Raw genomic sequence first — 15,991 nt, forward strand, 5'->3', positions numbered from 1 at the left:
ACAGTCTCCAGGAGAGACCCCACAAAGCATGCGGGATATTCCTCCCACCTCTTCAGCCCTTGGGACTGCAGGGAGGTGGGCACTCAGCAAGTCACACAGCCCACCCAGACATTCCTTTGGGAGGCTGGGGACATCCCCTGCTAGACCTGAGGTGGAGGACATGAGGATTCCTGCTAGTCCAAAACCAGCCTGGCCTCCACCCGACCCCGCTCTCACCTGCTTGCAGTCTGAGGCCATGAGGTTGAGGCTGCTGGTGGAGATGGTCAGGGTGATGGGCATGCCAGCGAACTTCAAGTTGCTCTTGCCCAGGATGGAGTTCAGGGAGCGACCACAGGGCTGGGGGCAAAAGGCAGGGTGGGAAAGGGCTCCCCAGGCCACACACAGCCCAGGGGGCAGGGGGACAGGTCACATCCCACTGCCCCCACAGCAGAGATGGGCACCTTGTCCTTACCACTGGCCCTGGCCTGAGCCACAGTAGGAGCTCAGAGCCCCAGGCTGACAGCACAGCCAGCCAGGCTGGAACCTGATCCTCTGCCCCATGCCCAGCCAACCATGCACATTCCCCCAGCAGCTCCCCAGCCTGGCCTCACCTTCCTCCTCCTCACGGCTCCCTTGGCACCGGGCACAGCCTCACACACCAGCCCAATGGCCTCCCTGCATGGAGCACAGAGAGATGTCAGTCCCCCAGTGCCTGGCCCACCCAAAGACCCCCCAACCACAGGACTGAGGACATGGGAACCAGCACAGGAGTGACAGGGTGACGAAGTGGAAGCCCCCCGGCAGTGCCGGCTGGGGAAAGCGCACTGGTGTTAGTGTTTGATGGGCTGCAGCAGCCTTACCCCCACTGAAAGCCCCACATGCCACCAGGGGCTTGCGTGGGACTCAGACAGCCCCCCTGACCCCTCCTCAAAAGCAGCAGCCCCTGGGGAGAGGCAGAGCTCACCTGGTGACCTGTGTCCTGGTGTTGAAATCCAGAGCCCTCATGGACTGGAGCACTTCCACACAACCCATGTACTGGGCAAGAGAGCAAGGTGAGTTGGGCCAGCCACAGGGTTCACCCCCCCATGCTGCCAGGGAGGGGGCTGGGGCCTCAAGCACCCCATCTCCCCAGTGGTGACCTCCCTGGGAATCCCACTGCCCACGTGCCCCACCCTGCTGCCCTCCCTCCCCACGCCTCCAAGGAGCATGCCAGGAGGTCCTCAAATTCCCACGGTGACCCTTCCCAGTCTGACCCCGTCCCCAGCACTCACCCGGACATGGTAGGAGACCCCGGGGCCCATGACCTTGTCATCAGGGTGCAGCCAGCCACGGGTGGGCTTATTGACAAAGCTGCCGTGGCGGGTCCATTCGTCACCCCCCAGCTGGCCGCCTTCCACCCGCGTCTTCTTCCCACAGCTCAGCTTGTTCATATCCTGGGAACAGACAGCGACAGGCCTCGCTGAGCTGGAGCTGGCAGCACCCCCTGGCACCGATGCCAGCATCCCAGGGGTCCCAGGTTCCCCTGGGCTGCTGCCAGCTGAAGAACCCCGCAAGCTGAGCAGGTTGGCAGGATTGGAGAGCTTCAGGTTGGCCATTTTGGGGAAGAAGGAGCAGAGGGTGGTAGGGCTGTCCTCTGACTCGTGTAAGAGCTCCCCAGGAGGCGCCATGGCACCAAGGGAGGAGGAAGAGGAGGAAGAGGGAGAGCCAGGCAGAGCCTCCATGTTTGCAAGGGATTCCATGGGGGAGGATGGGTCCCCTGGACTGCCCACAGCCTCCTCCAGAGAGGAGACAGACTCATTCCGCAGGTGGCTGTATTTGCTCTTTTGCAGGAGATCCATGGTAGAGAGAGATGAGGAGGGCCAGGGCCGCCCTGTCCAGAGTGGCAGCGGGGTGCAGGCAGCCAGCTGGACCTCACAGGGGCCCCATGGAGAGTCCAAGCGCCTGCAGCCTCCGGGAAGGTGCCCCCAAGCAGAAGCCTCGGCCGAGCTCCACGCCAGGTCCACGCCAGCCCGGCATGGCTGGCAGGGAGAGCGGGGTCCGCGGCGCTGGGCAGCGGGGCCAGGGGCTGCCTGGCGCAGGCACAGCCGATCGATCGTGATCGGCGTCAGCGAGGATGGGCAGATCCGCTCAGACCGAGAGCAACGCGCCTCAGCAGGGAGGAAATGGGGCCGCAGCGATGCCCCGGGGGAGCCGCTGGCACGGGGAGGAGAGTTCAGAATGCTCTGTCCCCAGCCTGCAGGTCCTCAAGCCCCTTGCCACTCCAGCACTGGGCCGGCAGCAAATCCCATTGTCTTCATCCAGGGGCAGGATCCAGCTCCCTCTGCCCTGCTTGGTCCGGCACGGCCGCCCTCCGCCCCGGCCGCTCGCTCCGGCCCCTGAGCCGCCCGCTCGCCGGCCGCTAAGAGGAAATCAAAAGCATGAATATTTAAAGCGCGGAGACAAGGCAGCCACAGAGCGCATCCAAGCCCAGCCCAGCCCCGCTCCGAGCACCATCCAGGAGGGAAGAACAAGGTCCTTCTGTGGCGGCCAGCGCCACGCAAACCCACGTGCCGGCGGCGAGCGGCCGCCGTTGGCTCGCCGGGCTCTGCCGGGGGGAGCAGCGATGCTGAGAGGACACCAGCGCTCGCAGCTGCCCGGAATGCCGGGGACATCCAGTCCTGAGAGAGCACAGATCTCGCCCAGAGGGCTGGCCGGGTGCAGGATACAGGTGGGCTGCGCGCCGGGCGAGGCAGCGTCTCAGCACGGACTGCCAGCCGTGGTGGGGAGCCGGAGGGAGAGGCTGCAGCTCATCGCTGGGAGGAGGAGAAGGGGCTGCGGCTGATCGGAAGGGCCGTGCTGACTCACGGGCGGCAGGGCAGGCTCTGCCCGCGGCGGGGGCTGCGCTGGGGCTGGGGAGCCGCGCAGGAGGGGCTCCAGGCGAGGGGTGGGGACCCAGCGCCTATCTGGAGCAGAAAAATCAAGGTCACAGGCGGAGCTAGTGGGAGCGTGCTGGGGGGCAAAAATCGGCCCCTTCAGCCATGGGGAGCCAGGCAGGGCTCCCACCTGTGGATCAGAGGGCTCAAGAGCAGGTCTTCCCTTTCCCTCATCTTTGGGGTACTCGTGTGCAGCAGGAACTCGGGTTCAGCCTGGCCGTGCTGTCCTCCACAGCCTTGGCCTCACCGAGGAATAAGAGCTCTCCCCCCTCCACCACCAGTGGGATGAGGTAGCGATTTCAGGCAGAACCAACCCCTGACACGCCATGGGCCAGAGCCTTCCCGACCACTACATGCTCTGTAAAATGGCCACTAAACTAAAACTGTGTAAATCCAGGCCAAGGGAAGGGCTCTCTTGGCTTTGGAGCCCTCGCCCAGCACTGCTCGGCACAGGCAGCTGCCCTGTCCCACTTCCCAAAGCTTGGCACTCTGCCACAGGGATAGGGAAAGGAAAAAGCCAGGATGCAGTTGGAAACCGCCTCCTGCACGATGCGAGGGGCTGTGGCTCACGACAGTGGGTCTGTCACAGGAGCATTCCTGGGCCACACACAGCTCTGCCAACCTCTGCCAGCCCCCACCTCAGCCCGGGGGTCCTGCGGGCACAGGGAGCCTGTGCTGGCCGTCCCACGCAGTGCTCATCCCCGCCAGGGGCCCCTGGCCGGCACTGTGACCTTCCTGTGGCCGGCAGCACCAGCGCTCTAAAGAAAAGCAGGAAGCCTGGGGCCAGGGAGCCAGGAAGCCGCCCGCCCTGCGAGGGGGCCAGCACAGCCCCGGTGCCAGGGGAGCCCAGCTGGGTGGTGTCAAATGGCTGCGGGGGCAGCAGGGTTTGCCCACAAGGGGATAGCCACTGGCACTGGGTGTGGGGCTGGGCTCCTGGGGCGGTCCCGGGGTGACCCACCCGGCGTGGCGGCTGCCGTGAGTGCCCGGGGCTCGCGCTCGCACCGCCCTGTGCCGTGCCACTGGGCGTGGGGCTGGGGTCACCCAGCACAGCAGCTCCGTGGGTCCTGACACTTCCCCAGGGCCCTGCTAGGATTAAGAGCAGAAGAGAACTGCTTGGGGGCAGGAGCACCTCCTTGCCCCCTTCTCACCATCCCAGGGCCTGGAGCTGCCACCCCTGCCCGGCAGCAAAGGGTTGATAAGCCCCACAAACACAGCCCCTGCTCAGACACACCTCTGCTTTTATAAGCTGAAGTAATTCCTGATCTTCTCAGGACCTTTGAAGCCAGCCTGCCCACATCACCGATGCGTTGCTGTTCCCAGCCCTTGGAGACCAGAAGTGCTGCCACCACAGTCCCTCAGCCCCAGAGCCCACCCCAGGGCAACAGAGCCCTTCCTCCCAGTGGGCTCCCAGTGCAGAAGGCAAACCTGGAGGCATGTGGAGATACAGAAAACCTGCCCCTGCCTGAGCAGGCAGCCCCAAGCCCCTTGCCAGGCAGACAGCAGGAGCTCCTGCCCCTCCAGAAGAGCAGCTGGAACAACTGTCCCCAAGGAAGCTGCTCCGTGTGCCCTGCCACCACAAAAAGACACTGGACTATGAGAAACAGAGGGATGTGGGCTACTTTCAGGCACCTGGGACTAGGACTTCCAGCCAAGGGCAAGGAAGAGAAGCAGAGAGGGGACGCTCAGGGCCCTGCTACCAACATCCTCCCAGGAAACCCAAACTGGGAGCTGAGTCAGAGACCTGGAACACGCCAGTGGTTTGGCAAGAAATCGCAGCAAGGAGCGGGGTGGCTGCACGTACAAACCTCACCTCTGGGCAGGAGACCCCACTCTGTCCAACCACAGCTAATCTCACGTCTCCAAGGCAGGGAGAAAGCAAAGGAAAACACTCAAATCCAGCCAACAGCTGATTTTTTTCCCCCAAACATCACAGCTGCAGCACACAACATGTAACCTCTCCTTCGCTCTGAGGAGGGGTTGGGAGATGCCAGTGGAGACCTGGGGAGGAGGCTGGGGCCCTCCCAGCAGGGAGAGAGGGCAGGCAGGATCCACCACCGAAGCCACCTAGTCCTCCACCGAAGTCCTTACCACGTACTCCATCGCTGGCAGAGGGCAGGGCAGGCCCCAGGCGGGGAGCAGAGACGCACAGCCCCTCTCGTCTGGCACTCCGACCTGCGGTTCGGGGACAAACAGGGAGTTAGCCAGCCCTGCCCCAGCCTGCCAGTGCAGGGGCCGTGGCACCAGGAGGCAGACCCTGCTCCTCCACGCTGCCTGCAGTCAGATGGGGCTGTGGCAGCTGTGACCACACGCTTCTGGTACACAGGACGAGAGAGCCAGGGAAGCCCACCTGCTTGCCATCGGAGGGAAGACAGAGCTGGGGTGCAGCAGGGCAGGAGTGTGAGGCTGAGCCTGGCTCTGCTGAGGCCTTGCCCACACCAGCAAACAGTGTCAGGGTCCAAGAGTCACTCTGTGACCCGAGACAAGTGTCGGAGCCGATCCCCGCCCAGCCCAAAGACCAGCGCCCAAAAGCCACACGCAAGGAGGGAGAGCAGAGGCAGCCCAAGGGGGCAGAGCTGCCCCCTCCTCCACCCCAATGCAGAATGACACACAGAAGGCTGTGCCCCTTCCTCTCAGGAGAGCAATAAAGAAGGGATTTGTGGAAAGAGGCTACAAGGGAGGAGCTGGGAGAGGCAGCAAGGTCTGTGAAGGGAAAACAAGGCAAGCAAAGCAGCAGCAGCTCCAGAGCTGCTGCTCTTCCTGCTCCCACCCCCACCACCCGGCCCAGGCCAGGACAGCCAAGCAGTCCAGGGCAGCAGACATGATTTACTGCCCAGCAGTAAATCACACCCTTATCTGGAGCCCAGGCAGGCACTGTGGCCATTTGCTCAGGAGACAGTGAGATAAGAGGGCCCTGCCTGGCACTGACAGTGGAGATCAACCCCTGCAGCACCATGTCACATCCCTCACTGCTGAGCAGAGGTGGGGACTGGGTTCTTAGGATACCAGGGGCCGAGGCTGGTGGCAGGGAAGGGGTGTCAGAGCCATTAGCCAGGGTGCTCAGCCTTGCCAAAGATCACTGGCATCCCTCCTAGGGAGGGGACACTGCTCTGAGCAGCTCCTGAGGTGGCCCATCCACAGCATTCCCCCACCAAAGGGGGGGTCCTCTTGCCCCACTGTGCTGGGAAGGGATGGCACCTTCGGCCCCTCTGCTCCAGGCCCAGCCCAGGGCGGCCTCAGGAAGCACTGCCAAGAGTTGCTCTTTGGCCAGAGGCTTCCGCCACACTAAGGTGATGAGCAGAGCCCTGGCGATCCTTCCTCAGAACCCATGTCTGGGGTCTACTCTGCGTGGATGGCCCCATCCAAGGGCTTCAAGGGGAGAGGCAGGGACAGTCTACAACAGATGGACACAACACAGCGCTGGGGAGCAAACAAAGGCCTGCGCAGAGGAACAGCCACCCTGCCCACAACAGCCCGGTCCGCTCAGGGAAGTCACCCCTGCCTTGGTCTGAGGCACAGAAGGCAGGGCGGCCGAGGAACCCTCCAAACGCAGCCGGTGCCCCCGCCCCGGAGGTCCTGCCGGTCCGGGGCTCGGGGGTCTCCCCAGGCCCCGCAGCGCCCCTGGAACTGCGTCCCTGCCGTATCCTGCACCGGCACGGCACAGGGCGGTGCGAGCGCGAGCCCCGGGCACTCACGGCAGCCGCCACGCCGGGTGGGTCACCCCGGGACCGCCCCAGGAGCCCAGCACCGGCACCGCCACCTCCGGCCCCGGTCGGGCCTCGCACAGGAAGGTCCGGGCCTGCCCCGGGCTCGGCTCGCCCGCGCCGGGAACGCGAGGCAAGCCAGGAAAGGAAGGGCGGCACAGGCAGCGGCGGCACCTCGAGCGGGTGGCGGCAGAAGGGCGGCGGCGGCGAGCGGTGCAGACTCACTCAAGTCCCGGGCGGGCACCGCGGGGCCCCGGGCCTGCAGCGGCCTCGGGGGCCCTCGCGCGGGGGGGGCCCCCTCCACCCCCGCCCCGCCCCGCCCCGCCCCAGCCCGGCCGGCGCGCGCTCACCGGGCACCATCGGCCTCGCGCGGGTCTCGCGCCGCCGCTCCCCGCCGGTGCCGCTCCCGCGCGCGCCCCCGCCCCGCGCGCGCCCCCGCCGCCACTCACTTCCGGCCCCCGCGCGCCCCCGCCCCCCCTCCCCGGCCACGTGACACCTCACCCAAGCCAATCGCGGGGCCGCGCGCCGGCCCGCGGGATGCTCCGCGCGCGCACGGACCAATGGGCTGGCTCCCCTGCCCCGCGCGGGGCGGGGCCGGCCAATGGGAGCGCGGGGCGGCGGCGTTTGAAAAGCGCCGCGGGAGGGGGGGCGGGGCAGGCACCAACGGCCGCCGGGGGGGCGAAGGGGGCCCGTCATGGCGCACAAACAGATCTACTACTCCGACAAGTACGACGATGAGGAGTTCGAGTACCGGTACGGGAAGGGCCTCCCTGGGGAGCGGGGGGTTCCGGTAACGGGCGGGTGGTAAGAAGAGGCGGGAGCTCGGTTACGGTTTCCCGCGGGAAGGGGTGAGGGGAGGGTGTCCCGGTAACGGTGCGCGGCGGGGGGAGAGGCCGGTAAAGGCTCGCTTGTGGAAGAGGGGGGGGGGATCGCCGAGGCGCTGCCCTGTGGAGCAAGAGGGAAGTTATCCCGGAGGGGCCCCATTGGGGGCTCTTTGTCGAGTCACGAAGCTGGTCCCGTTAACGGTGCCCCGGGGGGAGGAACCCCATCCTGGGAATTGGAGGCTGTGACGGTGACCGGGTCAGGGTCCCCAGGGAGTGCTGGGGTGCGGTGGCCCCAGGGTGCCCCAGGACTCACCGGGGGTCGCGGGGGCGCCGCAGGCACGTGATGCTGCCCAAGGACATCGCCAAGCTGGTGCCCAAAACCCACCTGCTGTCGGAGTCGGAGTGGCGGAACCTGGGGGTGCAGCAGAGCCAGGGCTGGGTGCACTACATGATCCACGAGCCAGGTGAGTCTCGCGGGGGGGCGGGGGGCGCCCGGGGGGCCCGGCCTGACCGCCTCTGTCCTCCCGCAGAGCCCCACATCCTGCTCTTCCGACGGCCGCGGCCCAAGAAGCCGGAGAAGTGAGCCGTCCCCGCTCTGCTGGAGCTCCCAGCCCGTTCGAGCTGAGAAAGCACCTTCCTCCTCCTCCTCCTCCTCCTCCTCCTCCTCCGCGTTCCTGGAGGGCTTCAACCCCTGGCCCTCGGTGCCGCCCGGGCACCGCTGTGGCCACTCGGCGCCGGGGTTTTTTCCTGTTGCGAGGTCTCCAAAGCTTCAATAAAGTGATGTTTTTGGGAGCTCCTGTCTGTGGGTGACGGCGAGGGGGGTCGAGGGGCTCCCGGGACCGCGGAGCCTCTTGGCGCGGGTTCCCGGGGACAGCAGAGGGTTCTCCGGGGGCTGGGGCGCTCCCGGGGCCGTGAGGGGACGGGGGGGGCGCTCCCGGTGCCCCCCGGGGCAATCCTGGGGCCGTGAGGGGATGGGGGGCGCTCCCGGTGCCCCCGCCCGCCGGGCGAGCCCATGGCCACGAGGGGGGACATCCCCATTCCCCCCCGGAGCGATGATTCCGTCCCCGCGGTCCCGCCTCCCGACCAATGGGCGCCCACAGGGCTGTGTGACGGACGGGCGGACGGGCCAATGAGCGCGCGGGGAGGAGCCGCGGCCCGGGCGAGCGTTCGGGAGGGTCCATGTTGGGGTCGCTGCGGGGGGGAGTGCTGCGGGCGGCCGTGGCCCTGCGCGCCGCAGCCTCCCGTTCCATGGCGGTCGAGGGGCCGGCCCGGGGCTCCCCCAGCACCGCCGGCATCATCGTCATCGGCGACGAGATCCTCAAGGTGCTGCTCGGGGCAGGCCAGGGGGATGGGGCGGCGGGCCGGACTCTATGCTCGGGACTGGGGGGCCATCACGGTTGTCTCCGTCCCCGCCTTTTAGGGCCACACTCAGGACACGAACTCCTTCTTCATGTGCCGGCGGCTGCGCGCCCTGGGCGTGAGGGTGGCCCGCATCTCGGTGGTGCCCGACGAGGTGGAGGCCATCGCCAGCGAGGTGGCCGCCTTCGCCACCCGCTTCACCTTCGTGCTCACCTCGGGCGGCATCGGCCCCACGCACGACGACGTGACCTTCGAGGCCGTGGCCAAGGCCTTCGGGGAGAAGGTCGTGCCCCACCCCGAGCTGGTGGCCTTGGTGCACAAGTTCTTTGGCAGGACGGAGGCGCAGTGCCCCGAGATGAAGCTGGCCCGCGTCCCCGAGTCCTCGCGCCTCAACTACGGTAAGGACGGGCGCGGCGGCGCCTTCGAGTACCCGCTGGTCAGCGTGCGCAACGTGTACATCTTCCCGGGCATCCCGGCGCTGATGGAGCGCGCCCTGGACGGCCTCGCCCACCTGTTCCAAAGCGAGCGGACCCGATTCCACTCCCGCGCCGTCTACGTGGCGGCCGACGAGCTCCTGATCGCGCCCGTGCTGGACCGGGCCCACGCCGCCTTCCAGGGCCGCGTCAGCCTGGGTTCCTACCCGGACTGGGCCAGCAACTACTACCGCGTGAAGCTGACGCTGGACTCCGAGTCGGAGCAGGACCTGGAGGAGGCGTACGGCTTCCTGATGAGGCAGCTGCCGCCGGGCGTTGCTGTGCCGCTGGTGACGGACTGCGTGTCCCGGGCAGCTGCAGAGGTTTATGGCCTGGCAGAGTCAGGTACCTGTGCCTCCACACTTCTCCCGTGCGGCCCAGGAGGGCTGGGGCAGTGGGAACGCTGGCCTGGGAGCAGAGCTAGCCTGTTGTGGTGTGCTGGGGGGCTCACTGGGGGGTACTGAGGCTTTGCTGGTTCTGCATTGTCCCACACAGGTGGGAGTGGGACCTGTAACCCCAGGTAGGGCCAGCGGTGGCAGAGTGGGAGAGCGCAAAGTGCAGTAGCAGTGCTGCAGTTCCCCAGGCCCTCATGATCCCTGTCCCATCGTGGCACAGACCTCTGGGTTGCACAAGCTCTGCTGTGGTGCCAGCAGTGGCTCCACTGTGTGTTGGGACACAAGACATCCACAGGCTCTGGGGCTGTGCCGAGGCAGCATAACCTGGGCAGGCACCAACCATCCCATCCCAGCAGGCTCGGCCCTCGGGCAGAAGGTGGCAGCAGCCCTGCAGACCATTGAGGAGGCTTTGGACCGGTACAGCCTGGCCCAGCTCTGTGTGGGCTTCAACGGGGGCAAGGACTGCACGGCCCTGCTGCACCTCGTCCACGCTGCTGTCCAGAGGTACTTGCCCACAGGGCTCCAGCCTGGGGCAGGGCTGGGGGGTCCCCCTCACCCCAACCAGGGCTCTGGGGCTCTCACTTGCCCCACTCTGGGGGAATGAGTGGATTCTTGGGGCCTGTCTGACGGGAACTGGACACTGCCCTACCTCTGGTTGCTGCGGGCCAGGGCCCAGCTGCGCTGGGTCTCTCCGCAGGAGGTTCCCAGCGAGGCAGGAGAAGCTGCAGGTGCTCTACATCCGCATCGTGTCCCCCTTCCCTGAAATGGAGCAGTTCATTCAGGCCACTGTCCAGAGGTAGGAGGCAGAGCAGGGTGGGCTCCAGGGCAGGGGATGTGCAGCGTTGCCTGCAGACAGTTGCCCGCCCTGCCTGCGCAGGTATGATGTCCAGCTTTGCACCGTGGAGGGCTCCATCCGGGAGGCCCTGGCGCTCCTGAAGGAGCAGCAGCCACAGCTGGAGGCCGTCCTGATGGGAACACGGCGGACAGACCCCTACTCGTGTACTCTGACCCCCATGTGCATGACAGACCCCGACTGGCCCCAGTACATGCGGGTGAACCCCTTGCTGGTATGTGGCCTCTGCCTGCTTTGGGGCTGGGACTGTCTCCATGGGGCCTGGGAGGGGTAAAGTGATGGGGCTGGGAGCTGACACTGATCCAGCCCCATCCTGGAGGGCTTCTCTCATGATTCCTGCTCTCCCCAGAGCATCTGCTGCCCCGTGGCATGGCTGTGGGTGCTTGCTGCAGCCAGGCTGCCTGGTGCTGTCAGGCAGGGCTTATTCCTGCCTGCCAGGGTGTTTCCCTTTGTATGAAGAGGCACTGGGAGGGAAAGGGGTGCTCTGAGGACCATCTGGCTCTCCTGAGTGCTCTCTAGCAGGGTCCAGATGCTTCCGTGGAGGCCTCTGCCTCAATCCCTATCCAATTCTGCCTGCAGGACTGGGCCTACCGGGACATCTGGGAGTTCCTGCGCAAGCTCTTCGTTCCCTACTGCATCCTCTACGACAAGGGGTGAGTGCCCAGCGCTGCCCTCTCTGCGGGCACAGCTAGTGCCCCTGGGCACGGCCCTGCAGCCCCCTCCTTCCTGCACAGCTACACCTCCCTGGGGAGCATGGCCAACACGCGGAAGAACCCGGCGCTGCGCTGCACCGACGCCCGGGGCCGGGAGAGCTACCGGCCTGCCTACGAGCTGGAGAACGAGGAAGAGGAGCGCACCTCCCGGCAGTGAGGGCCACGCTCTGGGAGGCTCTTCTGGAAAGCTGCCGGGAATGGCACTGAATAAAGCTGCTGCCTGTCAGCACTGAATGAACCTGCTGTGGTCTGCGCTGCGCTGGCGCGTGGCCTCTTTGGGCCCTGAGGGCCCCGCTGGGGCAGCGGCAGGAGTGGGAGGAACAAAAGGGTCCCCAGGCCGTGCCCCCCGCTCTCTGTACCCGCTGTTGTGGAGGTTTTGGAAGCACAGAGAATGTAGCAGGTTCCAGGGCTTGTCAGAGCCCTGTGTGTCAGCAGCGCCGCCTCTTCCCCTCACATCAGATCCAGCTGATCCCTCATCAGCCATGCAGCTCCTCCAGACCCCGCGGGCACGGCCACGGGCACTGGCACTGCCGGCACCCACCACCACCTCCCTGGGGCTGCGCCTGGGCTCCTGGTTGCTGCGGCTGCTGCGGGAGTGCGTCTACCTCCTTCTCTGCAGCTGGTGCATCCGGGAGCTGCTGGACTAGGGAATGCCCCCTTCCCCCCTCCAGTGCTGCAGGACGTCCAGCACCCCCTGCCCGCCCTGGCTCTGTGGGTGAGTGACCTGTCTGCAGCTGCCCACTTGATGTGGTGTTTGGGGTGTGACATGGTGCTAGTGGGCGATGGAGCCTAGTCGTGGTGCTGGGTGGGTGATGGAGCCCAGCCATGGTGCTCCTGGGGGCTAAAAGGTCATGGTCATGGTGCTTGGGGGGTGACAGGGGGCCTGGCTGTGGTGCTTCTGGGGACTGACGGGGTGCAGCCTTGGTGCTGGTCAGTGGGTCCTCACCCGCTGTGCCTCTCTGCCCTCCCCAGGACTGTGCTTGTCGCCACGTGCTGATGGAGCTGACAGACCCCCGGCGCTGGGACACTGCGCTCCCCACAGTCATAGACCCCAGTAAAGCTGAGCAGAGCCTGACTGGCTGCATCTGTTTGGGCAGAGCTCTGGGAGTGTTTGTGTGTGTGTGTCTGTCCCCAAACCTTCCAACCCTCGCCCTGGGTAGCACCAAGGCACACCAGCCCCCCCCTCGCCCCTGCCCAGGGCTGAGGGTCACCACATCCCCTGGGGCCAAGGGGAAAGAGAGGGAAGCTGGGGCTCTCCAGTACCTCCTGCTTCCCCCCCGCCCCCTCCAGCCATTTCACGTCCCAGCCCTGTGCTGCCAAGAGTCCACAGGAAGCAGCCAGAGCAAAGTGTCTCCAATGGGCCCAGCCCAGCTGGGAGCTGCATTGAAGGTCATGGCTGGTGGCATTGGGACCTGGCTGTGGGGGTGGCCGTGGGTCCCTGGGCCCACTCTGCCTGATGCTGCCTGTGCCGGTGCCTGGCTCTGGAACAGGGAAGGCTCTGCACGCCCCGTCCTCGGCGGCAGCACTGGCGCCAGTGTGGCCTCCCTTATCTCAGCGGGAAGTCGGGAGCAGGAAGCCTGGCCCGGCACGGGATAAGGGTCCCGTTTACATTAGCTCTTTTGTTGTGCAGCAGGCTCCCACCCTCACCCAGCGCCCGCAGTGGGGGGCCCTGCTTGGGGTGAGGGCTATGGGAAGGCAGGGACCCCTGCCCAAGGTGCCACGAGGGGCTTAGGTAGTCCTTACAACCCCTGTGTGGACAGGAGTGGGAGTGGGGTCTGCCAGGATGGTGCCCTGCTGCTGTGCCACATGACTTTCCCCAGATCAGCTCCTCCAGCTGGACCCTGCCCCGTGGGTGTGAACTGATGTGGTCTGTGGTGCTGTCTGGGCTCCCAGCTGTGCCCAGTTGCTTTGGTAGCACAGTGCTGGGCATCCCTGACTACTAAAGCCCATGCATCTGGTGCCTGCCCCGTCCTGGTGTGGTGGCCCTGACAGTGGTTCAGCCCCGGGGCTGGCCGGGAGGGGGGGGATCAGTGAATTCCCCAAACAGGGAGGTCCGGGGGAGGGGAGAGCATCCCGGCACAGGAAAAAGTGCAGGCAGTGACGCACGGCCGGCAGAGCAGTGCCGGCCACCCTGAGAGCACAGCCCCATGCGCCGCCCCGGAGCCTCGCACCCTCCTCCGCCACCCACCGTGAGTGAGACCCCTTCCCCCGGGGACCCCTTACCCAGCCCCGCAGGGGGGTCACAGGGGAGTGGGCAGGTGCTGTGGGCAGGGGCATGTGGACCATCAGCACAGGCAGGTTCCCCAGTAGTGGGGGGGTTGGCTTTGGAGTCATGTCTGATATGATCTCGGGGATGCCAGTACCCCTTGAAGCGGGGCCGTGCCCTTGTGGTGGGGAGGGCAGCAATGTGGGGCACAGGCAGCGGCAAACCCGGGCAAAGCAGCCTCGTGGGAGGACACAGGAGGATGCGCCAGGTCCTCACCAGGACCCCCTGCAGCCACAGCCCTCTGGCGGTGCAGGAGGTGATGCCTGTCCCTGTCCTGCAGGTCGTCCCCACCGCTGCCCCATGTTCCGCTCGCGCCGTGCGGGGCTGGTGCGGCGGCTGTGGCGGCAGCGCTGTGCAGCAACGGGCTCCGAGGACGGCCCCGGCGCCCTCAAACCGGCAGCTCATGCCCTCTTCAAGAAGCTGAAGGACGAGGAGCTAGAGCTGCTGGTGCAGGCAGTGGAGAGCCGGGGCGCTTGGGAGTCCAGCTGTGTTTGGGCACCCCGGGGGGATGCACGAGGGGCCAAGCAGGGGCTCCCCCCTCAAGTCCTGCTCTGCCGCCTCTTCCGCTGGCCCGATGTTCACCAGCCCCACGAGCTCAAGCACCTTTGTTACTGTGCTGGGCGCCGGGGTGTCTGCGGGGACTCGGCTGCACTCTGCTGCAATCCCCACCACTTCAGCCGCCTGGCTGTACCCGGTGAGTGCTGGTGGCAACACCGGAGGCCCCCTCGCCCACCCGGGCTCTCACCTCTGCTCCCTGGGGCCCGCTTAGGGCTCCAGGGGCCTCTGAGAGGGGCAGAATGCATGCCTAGCCCCTCACTCCCTTCTCCCTCCCCCACAGAGACCCCACCACCTCCCTACTCGAAGGCATCCTGTGGTCCCTCCTGGCCAGATGAGCCCCAGCACCCCAGCTCTCAGCTCCTGGAGTTCAGCCACAAAGGTGGGGACTGGCGCGGTAAGAGGGTCCCACCACACTGTGTGTGCCACACCCAGAGGACAGGAGGGCAAGACTGAACCCCTGAGTCGGGAGCAAAGATTGGAGGGGACAGAACCTGAAAACCAGGGAACGGAGCCAGTAGCCACTCCCAGCAGGAGGAAAAGGCTCCAGCATGGGATGGGGGGTTCCTGCTGGGAGAGCAGCCTGGGCCTGGCCCCCCCACTGCAGCTCCTGTTATTTTTGGCGGCGCCAGGCTCCTCGCTGGAGGAAGCACTGCCTATGGGGACACACACAATGTGCCTTGACGCACACAGCCACGGCTCCTGCCTGGCTGCTGGCCACCAGGGCTGCCAAGCTACCACCACACACACATTCTTCCCCCCGCACTCCCCACCTGTCACTAGGATCCCTGGGGACCAGGAACAGCTCCAGTGACTCCCACCCAGTGCCAGAGCCTGTGCTGAGGCATCCCTGGGGCATCAGTACACCCCTTTGTCCGCAGACCCCCTGTGCCCAGTGCCCTGGGCCCATCCAGCTGCATGGCTTGGTCACAGTGACAGCTCTGCTCTCCCCTGCCAGACACCAGCCTCTCACGGAGCACCATCAAGGACGGCTGCTGGTGCAAACTGGCTTACTGGGAGCACCGGACACGTGTGGGCCACCTCTACGCTGTGCACGAGGCATCAGTGAATGTCTTCTGTGAGATGCCATGGGGCAGCGGGTTCTGCCTGGCCCAGCTGCCGGCTGCCCACCGCAGCCGCGCCGTCCGGCGGGCGCGCGGCAAGATCGGCCGGGGGCTGCTGCTGAGCCGGGAGCTGGGCGGCATCTGGGCCTACAACCGCAGCGAGCACCCCATCTTCGTCAGCTCGCCCACCCTGAGCCCCCCCGGGGCCCGCGGGCTCACTGTCCTCAAGGTCCTGCCTGGCTACTCAGCAAAGGTGTTTGACTATGAGCAGGTGGGGGGCAGAGGGGGCTGGCGGCTCCCTGGGGAGGGGCCCTGCGACCCCCACAGCATCCGCATCAGCTTTGCCAAGGGCTGGGGACCCTGCTACTCCCGGCAGTTCATCACCTCCTGCCCGTGCTGGCTCGAGGTCCTGCTGAACCAGCTGCGCTGAGGGGCTGGGGCCAGTGGGGGGATGCCAGGGAGCTCCCCAAAAGCAGGTGCACAAGCCAGGGGGGCTCCTCCACCACCCTCTGGCCTTTGCCTTCCAGGGCTATGCTGCAGCAGGACCGTCCTGACTCCGGGGACCCTCTGCCCTAGGCCTGGGGGGGGTACAGTGCCCCCATGCCTGGCTCACCACCCTGTCAGCACCTGCTGCCCCCAACCACGGGGCTTTCGGTGACACAGGCGCTATTTAACGTATTCTCTTTTAATTTTATTATTTTAATAGTTAAATATATATTAATTTATCTATTTTTGTAAAAAAAAAGCAAGGCATGAGGCAGGACTCCCCGCTGTCCAGGCCAGGCCTCAGGGGGTTGCAGCCAGGGCAGAAGAGGTTGGGAGAAGCAAGAGAGAAGGGAGGTGGGACAGAGTGGGGGGCAGGAGGTGGGCTGTGGGCCTGGGTGTCACAGCAAGAAC

At 66.1% G+C, this 15,991-nt stretch overlaps 4 protein-coding genes and 1 long non-coding RNA gene across 12 annotated transcripts in view; 4 read left to right on the plus strand and 1 right to left on the minus strand.

Moving 5' to 3' along the window:
- The window catches only part of SHC1 (SHC adaptor protein 1), a 10,130-nt gene extending 3,559 nt beyond the window's left edge, over positions 1–6,571 (minus strand). Inside the window, exons 1-6 of the mRNA XM_027904486.1 lie at positions 6,391–6,571; positions 4,980–5,063; positions 1,251–1,412; positions 944–1,014; positions 591–654; positions 3–336 (exon numbers count right to left, since the gene is read on the minus strand). Of these exons, the coding sequence (XP_027760287.1) occupies positions 3–336; positions 591–654; positions 944–1,014; positions 1,251–1,412; positions 4,980–4,991 (643 nt within the window). The 5' untranslated portion in view covers positions 4,992–5,063; positions 6,391–6,571. The remainder of the gene's footprint in view (positions 1–2; positions 337–590; positions 655–943; positions 1,015–1,250; positions 1,413–4,979; positions 5,064–6,390) is intronic.
- Positions 6,572–7,205: 634 nt separating this feature from the next.
- Positions 7,206–8,208, plus strand: CKS1B (CDC28 protein kinase regulatory subunit 1B). 3 transcript variants are annotated; one of them, XM_027904557.1, is made up of 3 exons: positions 7,206–7,345; positions 7,753–7,880; positions 7,947–8,208. In XM_027904557.1, the coding sequence occupies exons 1-3, from the start codon at positions 7,287–7,289 to the stop codon at positions 7,997–7,999; spliced, it is 240 nt and encodes a 79-aa protein (XP_027760358.1). In that variant the 5' UTR covers positions 7,206–7,286; the 3' UTR covers positions 8,000–8,208. The 3 variants fall into 3 exon arrangements, with proteins under 3 accessions (XP_027760358.1, XP_027760356.1, XP_027760357.1); XM_027904556.1 differs by having other exon boundaries at positions 7,261–7,396; XM_027904555.1 differs by having other exon boundaries at positions 7,753–8,208.
- A 420-nt stretch (positions 8,209–8,628) lies between these two features.
- FLAD1 (flavin adenine dinucleotide synthetase 1) lies at positions 8,629–11,461 on the plus strand. Of its 4 annotated transcripts, none has more exons than XM_027904546.1 (7): positions 8,629–8,739; positions 8,837–9,593; positions 10,000–10,147; positions 10,341–10,439; positions 10,521–10,710; positions 11,076–11,149; positions 11,231–11,461. In XM_027904546.1, the coding sequence occupies exons 1-7, from the start codon at positions 8,665–8,667 to the stop codon at positions 11,364–11,366; spliced, it is 1,479 nt and encodes a 492-aa protein (XP_027760347.1). In that variant the 5' UTR covers positions 8,629–8,664; the 3' UTR covers positions 11,367–11,461. The 4 variants fall into 4 exon arrangements, with proteins under 4 accessions (XP_027760347.1, XP_027760350.1, XP_027760348.1 ...); XM_027904549.1 differs by having other exon boundaries at positions 10,521–10,658; XM_027904547.1 differs by lacking the exon at positions 10,000–10,147 and having other exon boundaries at positions 10,313–10,439.
- Positions 11,462–11,717: 256 nt separating this feature from the next.
- On the plus strand, positions 11,718–12,284 carry LOC114068455. The gene is made up of 2 exons (XR_003573604.1): positions 11,718–11,924; positions 12,182–12,284. It is a non-coding gene; the product is annotated as an uncharacterized LOC114068455 (long non-coding RNA).
- A 203-nt stretch (positions 12,285–12,487) lies between these two features.
- Positions 12,488–15,919, plus strand: LOC114068452 (mothers against decapentaplegic homolog 6-like). 3 transcript variants are annotated; one of them, XM_027904553.1, is made up of 4 exons: positions 12,488–13,398; positions 13,756–14,169; positions 14,314–14,427; positions 14,989–15,919. In XM_027904553.1, exons 2-4 carry the CDS (start codon positions 13,776–13,778, stop codon positions 15,522–15,524), a joined length of 1,044 nt encoding a protein of 347 aa, XP_027760354.1. In that variant the 5' UTR covers positions 12,488–13,398; positions 13,756–13,775; the 3' UTR covers positions 15,525–15,919. The 3 variants fall into 3 exon arrangements, with proteins under 3 accessions (XP_027760354.1, XP_027760352.1, XP_027760353.1); XM_027904551.1 differs by having other exon boundaries at positions 12,488–14,169; XM_027904552.1 differs by having other exon boundaries at positions 12,488–14,169; positions 14,314–14,412.
- The last annotated feature ends 72 nt before the right edge of the window (positions 15,920–15,991 follow it).

The sequence above is a fragment of the Empidonax traillii genome, unplaced genomic scaffold, assembly GCF_003031625.1.
Source record: "Empidonax traillii isolate 1590-97213 ecotype Southwest subspecies unplaced genomic scaffold, ASM303162v1 scaffold1063:size215077, whole genome shotgun sequence".
Classification (NCBI taxonomy): Eukaryota; Metazoa; Chordata; class Aves; order Passeriformes; family Tyrannidae; genus Empidonax; species Empidonax traillii.

Coding starts and splice junctions, on each gene's coding strand:
- LOC114068452 (XM_027904551.1), top strand. CDS start 13,485: ATGTGGACCATCAGCACAGGCAGGTTCCCCAGTAGTGGGGGGGTTGGC. Junction 14,170..14,313: donor CAGCCGCCTGGCTGTACCCG/GTGAGTGCTGGT, acceptor CCTCCCCCACAG/AGACCCCACCACCTCCCTAC. Junction 14,428..14,988: donor CAAAGGTGGGGACTGGCGCG/GTAAGAGGGTCC, acceptor CTCCCCTGCCAG/ACACCAGCCTCTCACGGAGC.
- CKS1B (XM_027904555.1), top strand. CDS start 7,287: ATGGCGCACAAACAGATCTACTACTCCGACAAGTACGACGATGAGGAG. Junction 7,346..7,752: donor GATGAGGAGTTCGAGTACCG/GTACGGGAAGGG, acceptor GGGGCGCCGCAG/GCACGTGATGCTGCCCAAGG.
- FLAD1 (XM_027904549.1), top strand. CDS start 8,665: ATGGCGGTCGAGGGGCCGGCCCGGGGCTCCCCCAGCACCGCCGGCATC. Junction 10,148..10,340: donor GTCCACGCTGCTGTCCAGAG/GTACTTGCCCAC, acceptor GTCTCTCCGCAG/GAGGTTCCCAGCGAGGCAGG. Junction 10,659..11,075: donor TCGTGTACTCTGACCCCCAT/GTGCATGACAGA, acceptor TTCTGCCTGCAG/GACTGGGCCTACCGGGACAT.